The sequence below is a fragment of the Myotis daubentonii genome, chromosome 10 (genome assembly GCF_963259705.1).
Source record: "Myotis daubentonii chromosome 10, mMyoDau2.1, whole genome shotgun sequence".
Lineage (NCBI taxonomy): Eukaryota > Metazoa > Chordata > Mammalia > Chiroptera > Vespertilionidae > Myotis > Myotis daubentonii.
The window spans coordinates 66,849,268-66,869,375 of record NC_081849.1 but is presented as its reverse complement, the minus strand read 5'-3'; the positions used below and the strand labels follow the sequence as shown (position 1 = coordinate 66,869,375).

At 37.1% G+C, this 20,108-nt stretch overlaps 1 protein-coding gene across 4 annotated transcripts in view; it reads right to left on the bottom strand.

Moving 5' to 3' along the window:
* Positions 1-2,838: 2,838 nt before the first annotated feature.
* ZNRF2 (zinc and ring finger 2) overlaps positions 2,839-20,108 on the bottom strand; it is a 74,524-nt gene continuing 57,254 nt past the window's right edge. The window contains exons 3-5 of one of the 4 annotated variants that reach the window (XM_059712675.1): positions 9,765-9,870; positions 8,041-8,120; positions 2,839-5,972 (exon numbers count right to left, since the gene is read on the bottom strand). In XM_059712675.1, coding sequence (XP_059568658.1) covers positions 8,063-8,120; positions 9,765-9,870 — 164 coding nt within the window. In that variant the 3' untranslated portion in view covers positions 2,839-5,972; positions 8,041-8,062. Of the gene's footprint in view, positions 5,973-8,040; positions 8,121-9,764; positions 9,871-16,119; positions 16,197-18,429; positions 18,541-20,108 lie in introns of those variants that run through there. The other 3 variants (XR_009454788.1, XR_009454789.1, XM_059712676.1) reach the window with 3 other exon arrangements.

Here is a 20,108-nt window from a genome sequence, read left to right as displayed (position 1 = left end):
GTCCTTTTATCCATATCTCCTAGACAGGATCTGTTTGCTCATAAAGACTTGGTTTAATCATGACCCTCCTTACTACCTGCACAACACCCTGTGGACCTATCACAACATTTATTATTCTTTATTAAGTTGCACTTCTTTACTTCACCCAATAAAGATTAGTTCCTAGAGGTCGGCTATCTGTGAGTTCAATATTCTTGGTCCCCAACAGTCCATAGAACCAAGTAGTGCTTAATATATAATTGCTGAAATAGTAAATCTCTAGATTTTAACAAGAGGGAAGATCAGACTTTACAATATCCTCTATTATAGTTAGGTTTCTTAAACACATCAGCTAAGGTCTAAGGCATTGCTCCAACACCTCATGACTGGAGAGAATAACAAAACTTATTTATTCATAGATGGCACACATATTTTTACTGTGCATAATAACCACTTAACATTATTAGATGCTCTAATTGTTTGGTGCATTTAATCCTCACAACAACCTTGAGGTAGGCAGCAGTATCACCTCTTTCTACAGGCAAAGTCGAGACACAGAGAAGCTTAAGTATCTCAGTATCTCGCCCTACATCACAGAGATGGCAAACTAGGCAGTCTGATTCCAGACAGAATCCATACCCCTAACCACTTACCCACAACGCTACAAACAATACTTCTTTCATCCTGAAAACTGTGCTGTAAGTACAAAATTTACAAATAGGTTTTACATTAGAACTTTCAAAGTATATCTCTACACATGGTTAAGGTAATGAAGAAAGAGCTTTTTCTCCACTACCACCACAATCATTTCTTACGTTACCACAAAATTTTAACCAATACTTTTGGATTCAATTTTGTGATGGTGATTATACAAAAGCAGACAGAGAAACTGTAACATTAGTTAACTCATGGTAACCTTTCAGCATTCAGATAATTCTCAGTTTTACTGTTATGTACTGTCAACTTGTAGACATAAAGGTGGAAATGACAGATTTTCTTGAAAGCATTCTTCTCTTATATTCTGCTTCTAAATTACAGGATAATTTGGCAAGATTATTTGGAAGCTTTATTAAAAATATCAATAATGAATTGTTCCATTTTAGTTAAGAACTGGGAATCAAAGAAACAAGTCACTCTGTGTCTAAGACTTGGGGTCCTGACAGGTACCCCACAGTCTAGGACAGAACTAAGCAGTACAATACCACTTTTAAAAATTTCACTTATAGCCCTAACTGGTTTGGCTCAATGGATAGAGCATCGGCCTGCGGACTCAAGGGTCCTGGGTTCGATTCCGGTCAAGGGCATGTACCTTGGTTGCGGGCACATACCAAGTGGGGAGTGTGCAGGAGGCAGCTGATCAATGTTTCTCTCTCATCGATGTTTCTGATTCTCTATTCCTCTCCCTTCCTCTCTGTAAGAAATCAATAAAATATATTTTTTTTAAAAAATTTCATTTATTGCTGGGGTGTAAGTTTATACCATACTGCTCTTTGCCTCTCTATAAATAAGCAACCAACAGCCTATCTTATTATTAGCCACTGGTCTAAAACTAATGATGGCGCCCTAACCGGTTTGGCTCAGTGGATAGAGCGTCAGTCTGCGGTCTGAAGGGTCCCAGGTTTGATTCCGGTCAAGGGCATGTACCTTGGTTGCGGTCACATCCCCAGTAGGGGGTGTGCAGGAGACAGCTGATCGATGTTTCTCTCTCATCAATGTTTCTAATTCTATTCCTCTCCCTTCCTCTCTGTAAAAAATCAATAAAAAATATATTTTTTTAAAAAAATAAAACTAATGATGGCTTAAATACCTGGAAATGTATCGACTCCATAAAGAAAGTAATGCTAAAAAGAAAGCCAAAAAAAAAAAAGAGAAAGTAATGCTGTATTTTCATCAACACCAACACATCTGGTTTTCTTCAATGCCTTTTACTTTCCACAGAGAATCACCTAACTTAAAAGACCAGGTATTCCCCATGCAACGCAGGAATTCTGTGATTTAAAAAGAATATTCAATTCCCTATCTTAAGCACAGCATTCACAGAATACGGTAGGCACTCAAAGTATTCTCTGGGTAAATCATTACAAAACTTTCACCAGCTGTTCCTGAGTAAAACTCACCACTAGGAGCACAAGTAGCTACTTCCTCTGAAGAAACAAGTGGCAATTTAGTTTCAGAATGGAAAGATCCCAGTAGAGATGAAAAGATCCCAGTAAAAAAGATAACTGGACTATTGTTATTCACAACATAGCAAAGAAAACATTAGAAGTTACATACCTTAGGAAAAAAAGGGGGAACGGGCCAAACAGAAAATATTGGCATGCCAGAATTTTTAACTTAGAAAATATCTGTACAAGAACAAGGGACACATCACATTTAACCACCCATTGTCAATACGTACTGAGCTCACCTCAGAAAAAATCAAATTGCAAGAAAATGGCCCAAATGAACTACAAGACTTCCTGCAACAAACAGTACTATATTTAATAAGCAACATTTATCTCTACGTAGTTTTATAAAGTTCCCAATAACCGAATTTATATGGAAACTTCCTCTGCAAAGAGTAAGATGATTTTGATATTATCAAAGCATAATATGGATGTCAATCAGATGGTAAATTCAATTATCACGAGTTTTTTATTAAAAGAATCTCATGCTTTGTTCAAAAGTAGCTTATTGTTAGGAAATTTCCCTTCTTCCACTCTCCAAGTCAGTAAAAAAAATTAGGCAATATTTACATTGAATTTACAATCTGTTTCATTTAAAGGAAGACCCGTATGTCTTGTTATAATCATGTTAATTTAAATGATTGCTCTTACAGGTTACTAGATCCAACTTCTGAAAGTAAAATAAGCTTTGAAATGGAATCTGCCATTTTTAATAACTGAAATACATATTGCAAATATGTTGAGGGTGCCCCTCAGGCATTTGGGCTACATATTCTACTAATTTAGGGGGTGAAAACTGAAATAATTGTATGGCTTATAAAAGAAATAGAAAACCTATATAGTATGCAACAGATAATAGCATGTTTTTAAATGTTTCAGCTACTACAGAAAAATCAGTTATAGAAACCATTATTTACATTTCAATCATAAACACTGCTCTTAAAACACAATCTATATCTGATTTATAACCATCTCTGAAAAACACAGGTTAATGTGCTTGCTTAGTCTTTTTCTCTGGCAAAGAGCAGAAAGTCAGACAATAATTCTGCTCTCTTACACATCCTGAGGGGGGGAAAAGTCAGATCTCAGTAAGACGAAGAGTCAAAACTGGCAGTTAAATCTATTATGAAGAAAAGAGTGGCACTGAAGTGAAATTTCAGAACATACTGTTCCCTATATTTGCAAGTGTGATCTTATTTGCAAGTATTTACAAAGATTCTAGAAAGCTATCACCAACTTGATGACCTAGGCTTTCAATCTTTATTTTGTCTCCATAATATTCAGCTGCCAGTACTTTGAGCTACACATTTAAATAACAAACGTCATTTTATGTCCTACTTACACTATTCAGTGTCTGCATACAGGGTTACAAATATTATGTGGCATTATGTAGAATATTACTTATAGCATTTTCCAGAAGAGCAACTTTGAGCATCGGGGCTTGAAAAGCATTTTCTTTTCAATTTCTCAGTTCTTTTTAGGAAGTATTGATGGAGAGTGAATTTAAAGTAAAAATGCTAACTTTTGTAAGTTTTAATTAAAAAAGGATTGCTATAAACAAGTTAAGTCAATACTGTTCCAGACAAATGCAGTGACAAGTCGCGCTTGACACTGACAGACGCTGAGCAGCTGCAGCACAGACTTCACAGAAGAAGACGAAGGTGAGGTCCAGGATCAAGGCAGAGGGGAACCGAGGGGAACCTACGCCGATACACTCTAAAAGTCAGTGAGTAAATCATATCAGAAAGTCAACTTCCAGAAGAACTTGAGCAGTGAACCCCCACAGCTACAGTAAATCCTTCCCTTCAAGAATGGAAGACAACAAAATAACATTATACCAGAGGTAGAAAAAAATGAATTATTCACATTCTAACAGGTTTTTCCTGCGGTGTGCGTGTGTGTGAAAGCTTACAAAATTGAAAATGTGGAATAAAGTGGATTCATATTAAGATTTCGTGATAACAGAAAAAATTTAAGAAAAGAATATTTTCCTTGAGGGAAAAATATTTTCCAAAACTGGTTTAAAAAGCACCTATGAAACTGTGCTGTCAGCTGTCACACTGGAGTTTTGGAATTCCTTTATCAAGTGCAGCATAACAAAGGCATTTCACAGCATGACTTTAGGGAAAATGTTATCCGGTCTAGAATCACACGGAAAGCAATGAAGAACTCTTTAATTGTTTATAATACACACATTTTGCTGAGTAGCAGCAGTTGCTCCTGTACATGCCCTTCAAAGAGGGGGGGAGGGGGGTAGGAGAAACAAAAACAACAGAGAGAAAAAAAGAATAAAGAATAGCAGCATTAAGTAGAAAGACAAATACTTAAATACATGAAAGAAGGCTTAAAACAAGGAAATGTTTCTGTGCAACTTTCACTTATGCCAAATAAAGTGCACTGCTTAAATGCTCACTGATAACATTTCCCCAGGTTGAAAATAGGAATCTACTTATTGGGATTTCTGATATTGAAACACAAAAAAAGAAAAAATAGGACATTTCTGTATTGCAGCCCTAGTAACTCTCTTCCAGTATTTTTTAACCATTCAGATGTATTTTGTGGGAATATTTATTCACATAATTTTGCTTAATACATTTCTTTCTACACAAGACTGAATTTAAATGTTCTATAACATTTTCAATTACAGTAACAACACACTAATAAATTATAAATTAACAAAATCTTCATATTTGCTTTAAAAATCATTTATCAAACACTAACTTCCAGATTATCTGGAAAATTAAAGATGCAAACTACTATAAATCTGGCATCCTAATTGATTTCTGATTTTTAAAAGTATATAAAAGTCCCTCAAATTATTCCAAGTTTCACTCAAGAAAATTTTATTTTACTCTTTTCATAAGTTATGAAGCTTACAACCTGCTAAAACATTTACCCAAATGTGGGAAAACTGCCTGGAGATGCAAAGCACAATTAAATAATTACATGAAAAGAACAAATGAAAATACCCGTTAAAACAACATTACTGTACCTGGCAGCACTTAAAACTGGTAATTTGTATTTTTTTTAAAGTTGCATAGCTGCAAGATGATTCAATGCTGATTAGCTGTTGAGCAGTTTTATTTAAGAGGAAAGAATATACTTAAGAAATTACAATTCAGTAGACAATCCAATATTTAATTCATTAAAATGTAATTATGTAACCTGATTTACTCTTTGGACTGCATTCTGATAACATTAAACTTTTAACTTAAAATGTTAAAGTATTTTAGCTTTCCTATGTAGAAGTCTATTTTCCACTCTTGGGGGGAAAATATTAGAACTTGAGATCATGGTCTACATTCAGAGAACGTTTCACTGCTTGATTACATTTCTTGGTTTCACATTTAAGACTTTAATTTATAGGAAGAAGAGTATATGTGGTCTTCAATTTTAAAATAGATGAATGCAGAATCATGTTGGGGAAAACAAAGAGACCCCCAAACTAAAAAACACAACAAATCAAAACACTAGTTGCGCAGCTCTAGAGAACTTAATAAGAAGTAAATCAACTTTTAAATCAGTTAACTTTGGCGTCTGCATACAAAATGTTTATCAGCATTACCTATGTAGATGACTATTAAGGGATGTGCAGCATTTTCAAAATCCCTGTGAGTCCTTATGTCATGTTTGGTGCACTGAGTTCTGTGGCAAATGTCCTCCCTCCAGCAGGGTTTTTCCCTATATGATTGTCCACCTCTGCATCAACTGAGTCGCACAGAACTCAGATTTTTGGCTGAGTATGCCTGCATTTTTTGTTTTTGCTTTTCCAGAGACAGATCCCCATTTCCTCTTGTTTTTTTAAGCATCTTGAGAAGAGAAGAAAACCTGTGTAAAAGTAGACACATTTTGATTTAAGCAAAGGTCCACACTAGTAATACAAATCAAAACAAACATTCATTTCCCCATGAACACTGCTTTAGTTACCGTAAATTTTCACACTTACTATTCTAAAAACTCATAAAAGTAGTGTTCTTCAAAAGAACAGATCAAGGACACACAGAAGGACCAATTAAAGCTTAAAATATCACAAAAAATCACCACCACATAGTTATCTCTCCTCTACAATAAAGACTATGTCAACATTTCAACGTTGTCATTATTCTACTTGGTATGGTGATCTGTGATCAGTGATCAGTGATCTTTGATGTTACTATCGTAAATGTTTTGGAGCACCACACACCATGCCCACATAAGACAAACTTAATAGATAAATGTTGAATGTGTTCTGACTGCTCCAGCAACTGCCTGTTCCCCAGTCTTCTATCCTTCTCCTTGGCCTCCCTATTCCCCAAGACACAATATTGAACAATGGCCAATTAATAACTCTACAATGACCTCTAAGGGTTCATGTGGAAGGAAGAGTCACACATCTCTCACTTTAAGTCAGAAGCCAGAAAGGAGTAAGTTTAGTGAGAAAGGCATGTTGGAAGATGATAGGCTAAAAGCTAGGCTCTTGTACCAGTTAGCCAAATAGTGAATACAAAGGATAAGCTTTTCTTCTTCTTTTCAATTACTGATTTCAGAGAGGAAGGAAGAGGGAGAGATAGAAACATCAATGATGAGAGGATCATTGATCAGCTTTCTCCTGTGTGCCCTGCACTGGGGATCAAGCCATGACCTCCTGGTTCATAGGTTGATGCTCAACCACTTAGCCATGCTGGCCGGGCCAAAGGACAAGTTCTTTTAAGAAGTTAAAAGTGCTACTCCACTGAATGCATGAATGAGAAAGCTAAACAGCCTTATTGCTGATATGGGCAAAGTTCTACTGGTCTAGAGAAGATCAAACCAGCCACATTCCTCTATGCCAAAGCCTAATCCAAAGCAAAGCCCCAACTCTCCTCAATTCTATGGAGGCTGAGAGGTGAGGAGGAAGAAGAAAAAGTGTGAAGCTGGCAGAAGTTGGTTCATGAAGTTTAAGGAAAGAAGCCGTCTCCATAACATAAAAGTGCAAGGTGAAGCAGCAAGTGCTAATGTAGAAGCTGCAGCAAGTTACTCAGAAAGTCTAGCCAAGGTAATGAAGGTGGCTACATTCCACAACACACTTGCATGTAGACAAAACAGCCTTAGATGTCATCTAGGACTTTCATAGCCAGGGAGGAGCAGTCAGTGCCTGGCTTTGAACCTTCAAATGACGGACTAACTCTTGCCAGGGGCTAATGCAATTAAGTTGAAGCCAATGCTCCTTACCAACTTGAAAGTCCCAGGGCCCTTAAGAATATGCTCAATCTACTCTGCTACATAAAAAGAAAAACAAAACCTGGAGAACAGCATGTAAACCATGGTTTACAACATGGTTACTGAATATTTTAAGCCACTGCTGAGACGTACTGCTCAGAAAAAAAATTCCTTTCAAAATAGTGCTGCTCATTGACAATGTACCTGGTCACCCAAGAGCTCTGATGGAGATGTACAATGAGATGACTTCTGTTTTCATGCCTAACAGAACATCCATTCTGGAGCCCAGGAAATCAAGGACTAATTTTGATTTTCAAGTCTTATTCAAGAAATACATTTTGCAAAGCTGTATTTGCCAGACAGTCATTCCTCTGAAAACCCCCTGGAAGGATTCAGTATTATAGACACCATTAAAAAAAATTAGTGCTTCGTGGGAAGAAGGCAAAACATCAACACTACAGGGGTTAGGAAGTTGATTCCAACCCTCACAGATGACTCTGAGAGGTCTAGACTTGAGTGGAGGAAGTAACTGCAGATGCGGTGGAAACAGCAAGAGAACCAGGATTAGAAGTAGAGCCCGAAGTGGGACTGACTTGTGGCAATTTCATGAAACACCTGAATGGATGAGGAGTAGTGTGGATAAGCAAAGAAAATGGTTAAGAATGTATAATCCAAATAACACTTCAAAAGGCAATTAAAACAAAAAAGGGAGAATTACCTATAAAACAGGAAGCTGATGCTTAATCTGAAGGGTGCTCAGGGCAAGATCTATTTACTTCAAACCATTCATCTATGCAGCTAGAAAATAATAAAACCAGAAAAAGTGAAACATTTATGCTTAATTATTGTCATGACAGCCATAATAAAAAATGCTTACCTCTTTGCAAAAGAAAAATGAAATACTTTTAAGTGATCATATTTGGCATATACATATAAGTAAAAGATAAAAATGTGCTTATTACATTTTGCTTATTCTAAGCAGTTAAGGAAATAATCTTTGTAAAATTATGCTATAAAATACTTAGAAGTTTAAGCAACAATCATTATAAAAAGAATCAAAAGAACTACTTTACCAATATTCAAAATCAAATGACAAATCTGAAAAGCTGTGTTTCTCTTTAAAATATTCATTTATATAAATATTAACCTGTTCATACCACCTATCAATGTAATCAAAAACTGCTTTTAAATTTTAATTCTTGACAATACTGCATCACATTTAAAAAGACCATATTTATATGTGAATATTAAATACTTATTTTAACTCTGTTCCATCCTGTAGTACATATACATACACAAATAAGTATATCATCATCCACTCACATTTATGAAGTATTTGATGATTTTGTTGGGAAGTTAAATATTAGGGTGCACACCATTATCCTGTCGATCTGCACTGTTCAATGCAGTAGCCACGTACCACATGTGGCTGTTTAAACTTAAATTCATTAAGGTGAAATGAAAGAAAAATGCAGTTCCTTAGTCACACTAGCCACACTTTAAGTGCTCAACAGCCCCATGGCTGGTGGGCTCCTCTACTAACAGTACGGATACAGAACACTTCTATCACCACAGAAAGCTCCCTGTGGCAAATGATAAACTTAAGTAACTTGCCCAACAGCCAGGAATTTTCCCCAGCAGGATTCAAACTATTTAACATTCTCTCCGTTGACACATTTCAAGTCTGCACATGCCATAAACCAAGATGGTTTGGCCCTTGCTGGTTTGGCTCAGTGGATAGAGGGTTGGCCTGGGGTCCCAGGTTCAATTCTGGTTAAGGGCACGTACCTTGGTTGCAGGTACGACCCCCAGCCCTGGTCGAGACGCATGCAGGAGGCAACCAATCAGTGTTTCTCTCTGTCTCTCCCCCTCTCTTTAAAAAAATGGAAAAATATCCTTGGTGAGGATTAACACAGACCACACACACACACACACACACACACACACACACACACACACACACACGACAGCTTGGCTAATATTCTTCTTGCAGTTAGTTTAAAATATTTCCTGTGTTGCTCTGAAACCACAAATACTTTAGAAGAAACCAGGTAGAATTTGGAGTCAAACAGATATGGGTAGGACCTTGGCTCTTCCATTAACTAGCCAGGTGACCTTGGAGAGATTTTTTTACTATTGTCCCTCAGCTTATTTCCTATTGTGAAATGAGGCTGATACCAGGCTTACATGAGAGACCGATTTTAGAAGCTGTGGACAATACCTGGGTCACAGTAAATGGTGGACAAATGATAGATTTTGGGGTACAAACAGATAGGGGCTTAAATCTTAATTCTAGCAGTAAAAAAGGGGGGCATTATTTGTTAAGAAATGGGGGGAGGGAGTTTCAGTGAAGAAGAAACCTTTTCCGCCCTCACTACAATGTCTGAAACTCTGAGGGAGATCTTTGCTAAAATCATTGTGTGAGCACAGAGATAAACTCACCCTTTATGGTAGATGCACAGACAAGGCAGCCGTGCTATCGTGTCCCCCTGCTGCAAGTCTTCCAGGCATATCGCACATTCCCCAGTATCTTTACTCAGGACATCCTCTGAGGAAAAAGAAAACAAAGGCAGGACAATAAGCAGAAAAAGAACCACGTGAATGCTAACTGATAAAGAGTGATGACTGGCATATTTTGTCAGGAATATATAAAACTCAGCACCCATATTTGAAGTAAAGCGGAAAGACTGCACCAATCTCTACATAAATGCTGAAAGACAGAGTAAGGTAAGGAAGTTTCCAAAAATTAAGTATTTGTACTATAAAAACCAACAAATTTAATTGTTCCCATAAATATAATAGTTCCTTGTAGAAAAGTATATTCCCTAAGCATTCCCCTTTTAGTTATTAACTTTGAGACCGCAGATTATGAGGAAACACAACTCCATGTGGCCTATAAAAGAGAAGGTAGCAGCAGATGATTTACCCGAAAGGCTGGAGGGGGTACCAGGGCAACTTCTGCAGAAAAAAGGCTTTGGCAGAGGATTTATGCTTTTGGAATCTAGGGAATAGGCTGAGGTGAGTATTCCCTAGATAACTACTGAGTAGCGCACAAGCTAGTATATGTCACAACCAGAGACTTAACCTGAAAAGGATTTCCAGACAAGTAAAGCTGGGTAAGTGAAAAATGCTTAGTAATGGCCCCCTAAAGTGTCCTGCCCCGTTTTTCTTTTCTTAATCCTGGAGATCCCACCCACTACCTTAACTCCACCCCATCTCCAACCCCAAGTCTTGCCTCCTTCTCTTGATCTCCATTTTTCTTTTTTTTAAATTCTGGACAGCTTTCCACAGATAGGGAACCAGTTTAATGTAAAACACCTACGTAATCAGTGATAAAGTTAATTGGTATATGGAGACCCACAAAATGAAGGCCACCCTAATGGCCCCATCCATGTCACAAACCTAACACAAAATCAGCATGCACTAAGGGGAACACCTCACTGTCAAAGGAACCTAACACCAATCAGTCCTCCAACTCAGTTCCAGCCAGCTTACCCTACCCTAGGAAGTAGGACCTGCTAACGGAGCTCCCCGCCACACGTGCCCTTTCTTGTTGTCTCTTTGAACACTCTATAAAACTTGCTCATGCCCAAAATCCCTCAGAAAGTGCTAGCAGGCAATGTACACCCTCAACCCCCGGACTGTTTTCCACTGTATAAAGAACATCAAACTTATTACTAAATTGTTTTAGAGTTGACACTAGGAATATGATAGTGAGAACAAAAAGAAATCTGAAGAAAACACTAAAAGTCTATAATTCCAAATAATCTATAATAATAAAAGCATAATATGCTAATTAGACCAGACAACCTTCTGGACGAAGCTAGGGCTGCGAGGGAAGCCCGGGTCCCGGGTGCTGGGTGCCAGAGGGAAGTTGGTGCCGGCAGCTGGGGGAAGGAAGGCCCACTCTTGCACAAATTTTGTGCATTGGGCCTCTAGTATAATACTAGTATATTCTCACCACTTAGATTTTTACCACAAAGATATACCACACATCATATATTTTTTTAAAAAAGAACCATCACTTTTTATCAAGCATAAAACATCAATGATTACCTACTAGTTTTACATACCACCAAGGGGAAAAATGCCTCCATTAAACTATGATACAAATCAATTTTAAGATGCATCTCATTTTTCAAAGTATGAAGAAGCATGTCTTAAAATCGATGAAATAGGGTATCATACTTTCTATATTTGGAATACATTAACAATGCATCTAGATTTAAGTCTAAAAGAGCCACAGAATCTAAAATGTCATAAATTAAGAAAATGAGATGGACCAGATTTTAAAAGAGAAAAAGTATTGCCAATGTTATCACCGATAAGGGTTTAATCTCCAACATTTATAGGGAACTCTTACAACTTAACAAAAGGAACATAAACAATCCAATCAAAAAAATGGGCAAAGGACCTAAATAGACACTTTTCAAAAGAGGACATTCAGAAAGTCAAGAGACATGAAAACATGCTCAAAGTCACTAATCATCTGAGAGATGCAAATCAAAACAACAATGAGGTACCATCTCACACCTGTCAGAATGGCTATCATCAACAAATCAACAAACAACAAGTGCTGGAGAGGATGCGGAGAAAAAGGAACCCTCCTGCACTGCTAGTGGAATGCAGACTGGTGCAGCAGTATGGAAGACAGTATGGAGCAGGGGTCCTCAAACTAAGGCCCGCGGGCCACATGCAAAGACCAATATTGTATTTGTTCCCGTTTTGTTTTTGTACTTCAAAATAAGACATGTGCAGTATGCAGAGGAATTTGTTCATAGTTTTTTTTTTTAAACTATAGTCCGGCCCTCCAACGGTCTGAGGGACAGTGAACTGGCCCCCTGTTTAAAAAGTATGAGGACCCCTGGTATGGAGTTTCCTCAAAAAGTTAAAAATGGAGCTCCCATTTGACCCAGTGATCCCACTTCTAGGAATATATCCCAAGAAACCAGAAACACCAATCAGAAAGGATATATGCATCCCTATGTTCATAGCAGCACAATTTACCATAGCTAAGATTTGGAAACAGCCTAAGTGCCCATCAACAGATGAATGGATTAAAAAACTGTGGTACATCTACACAATGGAATACTATGCTGCTGTAAAAAAGAAGGAATTCTTACCATTTGCCACAGCATGGATGGAACTGGAGAGCATTATGCTAAGTGAAATAAGCCAGTCAGAGAAGCATAAATACCACATGATCTCACTCATTTGTGGAATATAATGAACAACATAAACTGATGAACAAGGACAGATCCAGAGACAGAGAGGCATTGATTGGACTGTCGGGCCTTAGAGGGAAGGTAGGGGAGGGTGGGGGTAAGGGGGGGGAGGGGTTGACCAAAGGACTTATATGCAAGCATATAGGCCTAACCAATGGACACGGACTACAGGGGGGTGGGGGCATGAGTGGGGGGATAGGGGGTAACATGGAGATAAGGACACATATGTAATATCTTAAATAAAAAAATATGTATTTATTAAAAAAAAGAGAGAGAAAGTATTAACATATTTTTGCCATAGAAGTCTATGTAACAGATTCTCAACACCAAATGAAAGTAAGTAGAAATCCACTAAGTACAGGCTTCTGAATACATTGTTCACAGAAAAGTAACTGTCTTACAATACATTTAAGTTGATCTATGATTGTCAAGTCTCATTTGTTTATTGCAATAGTTTTTTTTTTTTATTAATCTTTGATTTGGGATAACTTTAATATCTTAAAAGGCCTTGGTTTTATCTTGTTTATAAGAACATTTATTTACAGTGCAACAAAGATAAATCTAATCTGCATACATCTATCGTAACAATATATTTTGAAAAATAAGAATGTTATGTTATACTTTGCAGGTATTAAGTTTAAAAACTTTTTGTTTAATCTAGAATGCCATTATTAAAATCAGTCATGTTAATCATAGGCTCCCTAAATCTTAGTAATGAAAAATTATCAGAACTGTATTTTTTATGTTAAGAAAGGTACACCTATATAGAAGGACATTCCAAGCACATTCATTTCAACACAGGAGTAGCCCTCTGTTTATTCACTGTAAATAGTTTCTAGTGGCACGATCTCTGCTCAGAAAATTAAAAGCCAATGTTAGCATATAATTGCTCCTGCTCAAATGCGTTTTGATAAGCATTTCTGAGTTAAGACAGTTCACTCACTGCAAAACCTCAGTTACTGCCTCAAATAGCAAATGCTTAATTTTCAAATTTGAAAGTAATTTCCAATAGAATCTGTCTTTGTATTTTTGAAAATACGTTTTATTTTTGAAAATCCACTACACAGTGTGATTAACTGTTGCCTACCTGAGGGTTTGCTAGAGTATGCACCTATCCCACCCCATCATGACATGGTCTTTTCATTCAATTTTGAGCTTATTAGTAATGTGATGCATTCAGAGTTAAAAACGGCCTGCAAATACCACTAAATCCAGGACACTGAAGCATCTTCAAGACAGCTGAGGAAAGTTTATTAAGAATCTTCAGCCAATCTTCAGCCAAGCCCTAGCCGGTTTGGCTCAGTGGACAGAGTATTGGCCTGCAGACCAAAGGGTCCTGGGTTTGATTGTGGTCAAGGGCACGTACCTTGGTTGTAGGATCCCAGGGCCCGGGCCCTGGTCAGGGCTTGTGCAGGAAGCAACCAATTGATGTGTTTCTCTCACATGGATGTTTCTCTCCGTCTTTCTCTCTCTCTTCCACTTTCCCTAAAAATCAACGGAAAAATATCCTCGGATAAAGATTAAAACAAAAACAAAAACAAAAAAACTTCACTCAAACAACTGAAAACATTCATGAGGCTACTTATTACCCACGGTGATAAGGAGGCGATGCCCGAGGACCTGGACACAATGAGAGCAGACTACTAGTATTAAGGAGCCAAAACTGATCTCAGGGAAGCGGAAGGGGGAGCACTAATGGACTCAACTTCCAGAGCTGGCTACTCTGGAACCTTCCTCGCCACCAGCACTGATCAAATGGAGAGACAGACCATCAGGATTGTGAAGAGGAAACTAAACTGAATTGCTTTTTCAAGTGTTGTTGCTCATCTACCTAAATATCAGTTTCATTCTTTGTCTTATTTGTGTGGTCTAAGCACTAATTTAGATGTACTGAAATAGAAGAAAAATTAAGCCTGGAAGAGAGCAACGATTTTTAGCCAGAGGTGGGCACCAGAATCACTTGGGTATGCATTCTGTATCAACCTAAGAAAAAAAATTACATATACCTGGACCCATCCCCAGAGATTCTGAAATATACACCTACCTGAAATCACAACTACTATTAAGGAAACAGCATACTGAAGTAGAAAGAGCATAAGACTTAAAGTTGAAAACATAGTATCAATTTCCGTTCTCACTATTGGTTAGCTAGGCAACCGAAAAATGTTGGTCAACCTTGAATTTCCTTTCACTCTTTTTTAGCTCCACATATTATGGAGATGAAATTTTAAAGAATTATGTGAAAAACTTTGTTGTAAAACTATACAAAGTATTAGAAAGTACTTTACAGACTTCTCCAATAACAAAGTTTATCATTTTTCTATTTCCCCCCCCTCCCCATTCTGGTATTGTAGTTTTTTAATTTTATACAATGTCAGAAATAATGCCTTGGCCACCAGAAACTTCTATGGAATATTCCCTGACCTAGCCACTTCTAGAGACCTATTACAATAGACAGGCTGGGAACAACCCCATCAAATGATACTGCCTAATTAATTTAAGTGTTTTGGCTTCATTCTATAGATAAAGGTATTATAAATGTCCACTTTGTCACACGCTTTTAGATATATTTAAGTCTTTTAAATTTTTTAATTTTACAAGGTAACTAATGTTACCTCCATTTTACTGATAAGCAAATTGAGGCTCAAAGAAGTTAAGTAACTTACCAGAAAAGTTACAGCTAGTGAGTCCTGGACTCAGAATTCAAATTTCAACTAATTACTTGGCCTTTTTACTACTTCATGAATTTTGCTACAAGAAACAATTTCACTTTGAAATAACATAATTACTGACACAAATGAACTGTTTTAGGCAACTTTAAGTTTGAAATACTCAATATGGAGATGGATTACCATATGTAAAGAAAACAGCTCAAGGCTAGTCATATACTTCATCTTCAAAAGTTACTAAACTGTTATAAAAACTGGTATGAGAAATGAGCTTACATGTTGCTGCTAACTTCCTTCTACTGGACAGGAAAACAGTGCTGTCCACAGAACTCTCTGTGACCACAGAAACAGTCTCCCATCTGTGCTGCCCCAAATGGTATCTACAAGCCACGTATGGCCCAAAAAGGAGCACTTGAAATGTGACCAGTGCAACTGAGGAATTGCATTTTAAATTTTACTTAATTTTCATAAAATATGAAACCTTAAAACATAGAGAAGACAAGGAGCATACATTTATAAACTAATTAAAAACTTCCGTAAATTGATATTTCACTTGTAGCCTCAAGCTCTTAATTTTCATTGTCCAAAGAAATTACTTAAAATTCAAGCAGCCAAATACATAAAATTAAAATATTTAGCAAGTACAAGCACATATCCATACAGTAATTGCAGATCGAGACACATGAATAAAAGCAGACAGCCAAAATCCTTTTGGGGGAAGAAAAAAAAAAAGGAAAAAGAAAAACAACAAATAAAACCAAATTTGTTAAAGGCAGCCAAGGAAATTCCATGCGAAAATTTCATAATCATCACAACTCTATTTTCAGATCAAGCATCCAAACAGGTATATGATCTTTTCAGCAAAATACAATGCCAAGCACTATTATGGGTCAGGCGTTTTACCTGAAGACTTATTTTTTGTTCTTGAACCCTCAATGATAGCAGTAGAAAACAAAAGCAGCTGAAATGTGAAATAATCCCTAGAAAAATCAAGAATTAAAAAAAATTCACAACATTAGTAAGAAGCATTTACTCAAAGTATGAAAAATTGGGGCTTGCAAGGTTTATTAATAAGTACTTTGTGACAAAGTTATCTCTAATAAACTTAAAAGAAGTTAACATTATTCTAGATTATAGGTCCAAGAGCTGTTACTATACTCAAATATACTCAGGAGAATTAGAAATGATATTTTAACAAAAGGAAATTGTCTTTTTTAGTGTAAGACAAATATATCAATAAAAACATGGGATAGCTTTCATTAAACTATTTAAAACTCAAAGTTCCTAGTCAGTGTCAGTTTTTATAACTTCTTACAAAACTTAATCTGTTTCCAGGAGGAATTATTAGCTTCCTCTGCTTAGATGCCATTGACAATTACTGCATCAACGCTTTCTTTGGTTTAAATATAACTGAGAATTGACCAAAAAAATAAGCCACTTTTCATCTGCATTGTTAGAAACTTAATTTAAAACTAAGACTGACCTGGCTGGTGCAACTCGGTTGGACCAAGAGGCTGCCAGTTGGATTCAGTGCACATGCCGGGTTGGGAGCTTGATCCCCAGTGGGGGGCATGCAGGAGGCAACCAATTGTTATTTCTCTCTCTCTCCCTACCCCTCTCAAATCAATAAAAAAATACATAGATAGATATGGATATATATATATATATTTAAATTAAGACTAATTCCTCAAAAGGGAATAGAACTTGTAACTCTTCTGGTGACTTTTAAGAATAAACACATGCATTCTTTGGAATATTTTGAAAATCGCCATTGGGCACCCTCTCCAAGAAAATTTAAGTAAAATAAAATGGAACCCAAACTGAAGGTAAAATGTACAAAAGGAACACTAACTCGATCCTTACATATTTAGCTTTCTTGGGCCTTTTTGTTCTTAAGTTACCTAAAAAAGCTAGCTCAGGATAAAGTACTTTATAAAATTAACTAGAGGCTTGGTGCATGAATTCATGCACACTGGGGTCCCTCGGCCTGGTCGGCCAACTGGAGCTGTCTTGCTCAGTCCCAATCAGGGCTACTGGGGCTGTCTGTGGGTGTGTGTGGGCGCGGGGGGGGGGGGGGGGGGGGGGGTTGGTATTGCAGAGGTTGGCCAGCCAGAGATAGGGTCCAATCGTGGCCACCGGCGGTGGGGTAGGGACATGGGTGGTTGGCCGGCTGGAGGTGGAGAGGAGGGACACGGGAGGTTGGCTGGCCAGCCCCAATGGGGGCCGGCCCATGGGGGGCGGGGAGGGAGGGACCACAGGAGGTTGGCTCTGGGAGTGTACTGACCACCAGGGGGCAGCTCCTGCATTGAGTGTCTGCCCCCTGGTGGTCAGTGCACATCATAGCAACTGGTGGTTTGGTCGCTTAGGCTTTTATAGATATACAGATTATCTCACAAGCTGCAAAAAGTCATACAAATCACCTAAGAAATTATTACACTGCCTAATCTTCAAATCAAATTAACTTTCATATGCCCTTTGTCAAAAATCAACAAACCAAAATTTAAAACCAACTGCTACACTGATTTGCTAAACCCTAAACAAGTATTTTCTAAATGTACTGTCCACATAAAAAGAAACTGCTGAATATATAAAAACACAGAGTAAGTATACTTTGAACTAAACTTAGTTTCAGGTCCCCTTTTGTTTTGAATCACTACAGAGCAAAACAACATTCCAAAATAAACCCCACCAAACCATATGTAGCCTCTTAATGGCAACAAAAAAAGAACCAAACAATCGGATAATATGTTACTATAGACAGTTCTAGGTTCAAACTCCAACTCTCCATCTTATTCTGGAAAATAATGGGGATAACAATACCTACTTCATACGGCAGTGGTAAGAATTAAATAGGGTAATACCTGTTACATGTCTAGCACTGTACCTGGCAAGAGCAGGTTTGTTCTGAGGACTAGTTACGTGATTAATGGCAAGAAAGAACTCTTTCTCTGAGTTTGCTTTCTCCAATCTAAACAAGCGATGAAACCTGCAGGCTGCACCTGTCTCTCAAGATTGCTGAGAGGCCGTAATGAGACAAGCAAATGAAAGGCAGTCTCATGGAAAAATAACAGGCTTGAACTTGGCACCAACTTCTTCATCTTCTTCAAATAAATTGTAGGTCATAATACCTACATCTGACATTGTCTTTAATATTGATGATTAAAAATAAAGGAGCTAATGAACATAAAAATATTTAAATATAAAAAAATTTACCTATCACCTTATTGAAGTAAAGTGAAAAAGGTCAACTCAAGTGTGTATGCCTACTGTTTTTGTTGATGGAGGCTAGAGTGTTGCAGTCTTTCCCTTCTGCTTCCACCTGATCTGTGAGAAAATTAGCAGGCTGAGTGATAAATACTGTACAAGGATCACAAACTCAAATGCCTAAAGGGGAGTTGCCAGAAAACATTAAAGTAGCTCATCTTTAAAAAACTATGTTTATAAACAGCCCAGTTGTGACAATAAATGCCAACTGAATTTGGCTTTGGTTTCAGGGATTAATAGGTAACCGTGGTAAATTGGTACACACAGTCTTATTAAAGAGGCATTATATATCGAAAGGAGCTAGATGCAAAGTTTTTAGGTGATATTTCTTAATTTCAAAATACTGATTCAAAAAACATTTTTCATACTGTGTAAGCCAAACAAAAAAATGTCTGTGAAACAGATGTAGCCAATACTTTGCAACCTCTGTATTAAAGAAATAAGAATAAATTCTACGAGGGAACAGAACCTAGATTTTGCATATTCTAGCAAGTAGCACAGTGTTTTACACACAGTAAGTTCACAATAAATATTTTTTGAACAGCTAATGAAACACAAGATCTCAGGAGACTAGAGAAAACACAAAACAACAAATGAGCAGCCAATGGACAAAGAAAATGAATGCCCAAAAGCCAGGGGTTTGCTGCTGCAGTGACTTGGGCACTTTGTAGTCTGTTACTCAAAAACAAATTACAGACAAGCAATATTAAACATGCAGTAAGTAGGGTATTATTTCCCATGAGCTCTTCTCAAAAGATTTATATGCGGATGAATTTCAGCTAACCAAAAGATACCTGAAAAAACTTACGCAAAACCAGTTTGAAATTCAAATGGTAAAAACAAATGCCATTCATATCAGTAACAAAACTATAAAATACCAGACATAAACTTTAAAAAAAAGGCAGTATTGAGCATAAAACTGTGTGTATCTTCCTTAGTTATGATTTAATAAAGGGTAAAACACACAGTCCAGTTGAGTCTTATGTTAATGAATAATAAACTATACTTTATGTGCACTCATCTGTACACTGTATTTAATTAACATAAAATATCTGGAGAGTAAGAATAGGAACCCTCACTAAGAGAATTCCACAAAATAAAACCTAACAAAATTAACTCACATTTTCCCTCTAAAACACAGGGCTTCTAAGAGTGGCTCTCATCACCCTAAATCCATTTCATCAACTATTATAATGTTGTAACACACTAAGATTATATACTTCAAATTATACACGTACCACATACAGTATGTTTTAGTGTGATCTGGGGATATTTAAAAATCTTTCTAGAAAGCACTTTAGAACATTTTCAAGAAAAAAAATCTTATACATACAACAAATGGGAACGTTTACTTTTTTTTTTATTGAAGAAATAAATGACTTGCCTCTTAGGATTAAGCCTCAGGTTAAACTTTTACACTTCTGTATGATTTATTGATGGGCTGATCCACGCATATATTTATTTCATACTCTGGTTTGTAATCCAATACCATGCCATATTAATTGTGTTGCTCACATTGTTCACTGGGATCTCTTTCAGGTTGTTCTGTGTGTCCCTGGACCTTATCTCATCTTTTTGGTTTTGAGCAACTCCTGGCTTTCAGACAATACAGATCACCAGCCTAGAAC